The following is a 1,673-nucleotide window of genomic DNA, read 5'->3' on the forward strand; positions in this document are numbered from 1 at the left end:
TCAGACAAGTATTGATAGAAAAATAAAATCATAGAAGGAAAGTGAAGAGCCTACAGAACTGGTTGGGTCTTACTGTTGATAGGTGAAGGACAGTGGCAGCCCTGTTTTAATATTCTCCGTGTCACTCTCGTCATTTTGTTTTTTCTTTGCGCTTTGTTCCTTTTGTCTCCTTTCCCTTTGTTTTATTTTCATAGGGATGTCCCAGATGCAGCTGGCCCACCATGGCCCCCATGGCCTAGGACACCCCCATGCTGGGCCTCCAGGCTCTGGAGGACAACCACCACCCCGGCCACCTCCTGGAATGCCGCATCCTGGACCTCCTCCCATGGGCATGCCCCCCCGAGGGCCTCCTTTTGGATCTCCCATGGGTGAGTGGGTGCTAGCCCCTTTATCCATCCTCACAACATTTCTCTGTGTGTGAGAGACAGGCTCTACCCCCTGGGTAGCCTTGGCTCCTCCTCCTCCTACTGCCTAGGTGCTGGGGTTATGGGGCCTGTGTGGCCGAGCTGGCAGTTCTGCGTGTCCTCTTACAGCATTTTGTCACTGCCCTGTCCCCTGCCTTCTGTGGCTTCTCACATTTCTTCTGTTCCGTCAGCATCAACTGCTACTTGTTTTCATTTTTATTAACTTTTCTCTTTCTGCAGGTCATCCAGGCCCCATGCCTCCGCATGGTATGCGCGGGCCTCCTCCATTGATGCCCCCTCACGGATACACTGGTCCTCCAAGGCCCCCTCCCTACGGCTACCAACGGGGGCCCCTCCCTCCACCCAGACCCACTCCACGGCCCCCAGTTCCCCCTCGTGGTCCACTTCGGGGCCCACTTCCTCAGTAAATTGCCGTCCTTTGTCTCCCTCTTACACCCTCCCAGTACCGCCATTTCTTGGACCAATCAGAGTTGCTGCAGCTTGTCAGGGCTAGTGCACTGCCCCTCAGCAACTCTGTCCCTGTTTCAGTGTCATTTTTCCACAGGGGGGTTTTTCTTCATTTCTGTTTCAAAATGTTGGTCCAAATTGTTTTACAGATGTATAGAGAAAATAAAAGTATACTTCTTACTCTTTGGTGAAGTAACTTTTAAGAGCAGTCGGGGTACTGTGGGGGAGTGGTATAGAAAGAGGGCGTTCCCCTTGTAGAGGTCACGTGTGCCGCTGCTAGACTACAGTGGCTCAACCACCAGACGCCTGTACCAGAGCAGTTGTTCTGGAGTAGACCTTAGCCTCTGGCTCATGATGGGGACATTAGCAGCAAATAACATGGTGATATATTATCACCTTTAATCCCAGCACTCGGGAGGCAGAGGCAGGCGGATCTCTGTGAGTTTGAGGCCAGCCTTGTCTATAAGAACTAGTTCCAGGATGTGCTCCAAAGCTAAGAGAAACCCTGTCTCGAAAAGCTGAGGGAAAAAGAAAGTAACATGCAGAAAAGTATCCATTGTGAGGCATCTGGAGTTGAGTTGGAAAGTCAGTAAGGGGCTGGGCACGGAAAAGCCATACACTAGAGCGCTGTGACTGAGTGGTGGAGTGTAAGTTACAGTAAATGAAATTACACATGCCGTGTATTATGTAGTAATACAATTTGCCTGGGCTGGAAAGATGGCTCAGAGGTTAAGAGCATTGCCTGCTCTTCCAAAGGTCCTGAGTTCAATTCCCAGCAACCACATGGTGGCTCACAACCAT

At 51.0% G+C, this 1,673-nt stretch overlaps 1 protein-coding gene across 1 annotated transcript; it reads left to right on the forward strand.

The window, feature by feature from the left end:
• The first annotated feature begins 10 nt into the window (after positions 1–10).
• On the forward strand, positions 11–1,052 carry LOC126496514 (splicing factor 3B subunit 4-like). The gene is made up of 2 exons (XM_050134003.1): positions 11–368; positions 645–1,052. Exons 1-2 carry the CDS (start codon positions 197–199, stop codon positions 830–832), a joined length of 360 nt encoding a protein of 119 aa, XP_049989960.1. The 5' UTR covers positions 11–196; the 3' UTR covers positions 833–1,052.
• The last annotated feature ends 621 nt before the right edge of the window (positions 1,053–1,673 follow it).

This window comes from Alexandromys fortis, unplaced genomic scaffold (genome assembly GCF_014885135.2).
Source record: "Alexandromys fortis isolate MF-2015 unplaced genomic scaffold, M_Fortis_MF-2015_v1.1 scaffold_6400, whole genome shotgun sequence".
Taxonomy (NCBI): Eukaryota; Metazoa; Chordata; class Mammalia; order Rodentia; family Cricetidae; genus Alexandromys; species Alexandromys fortis.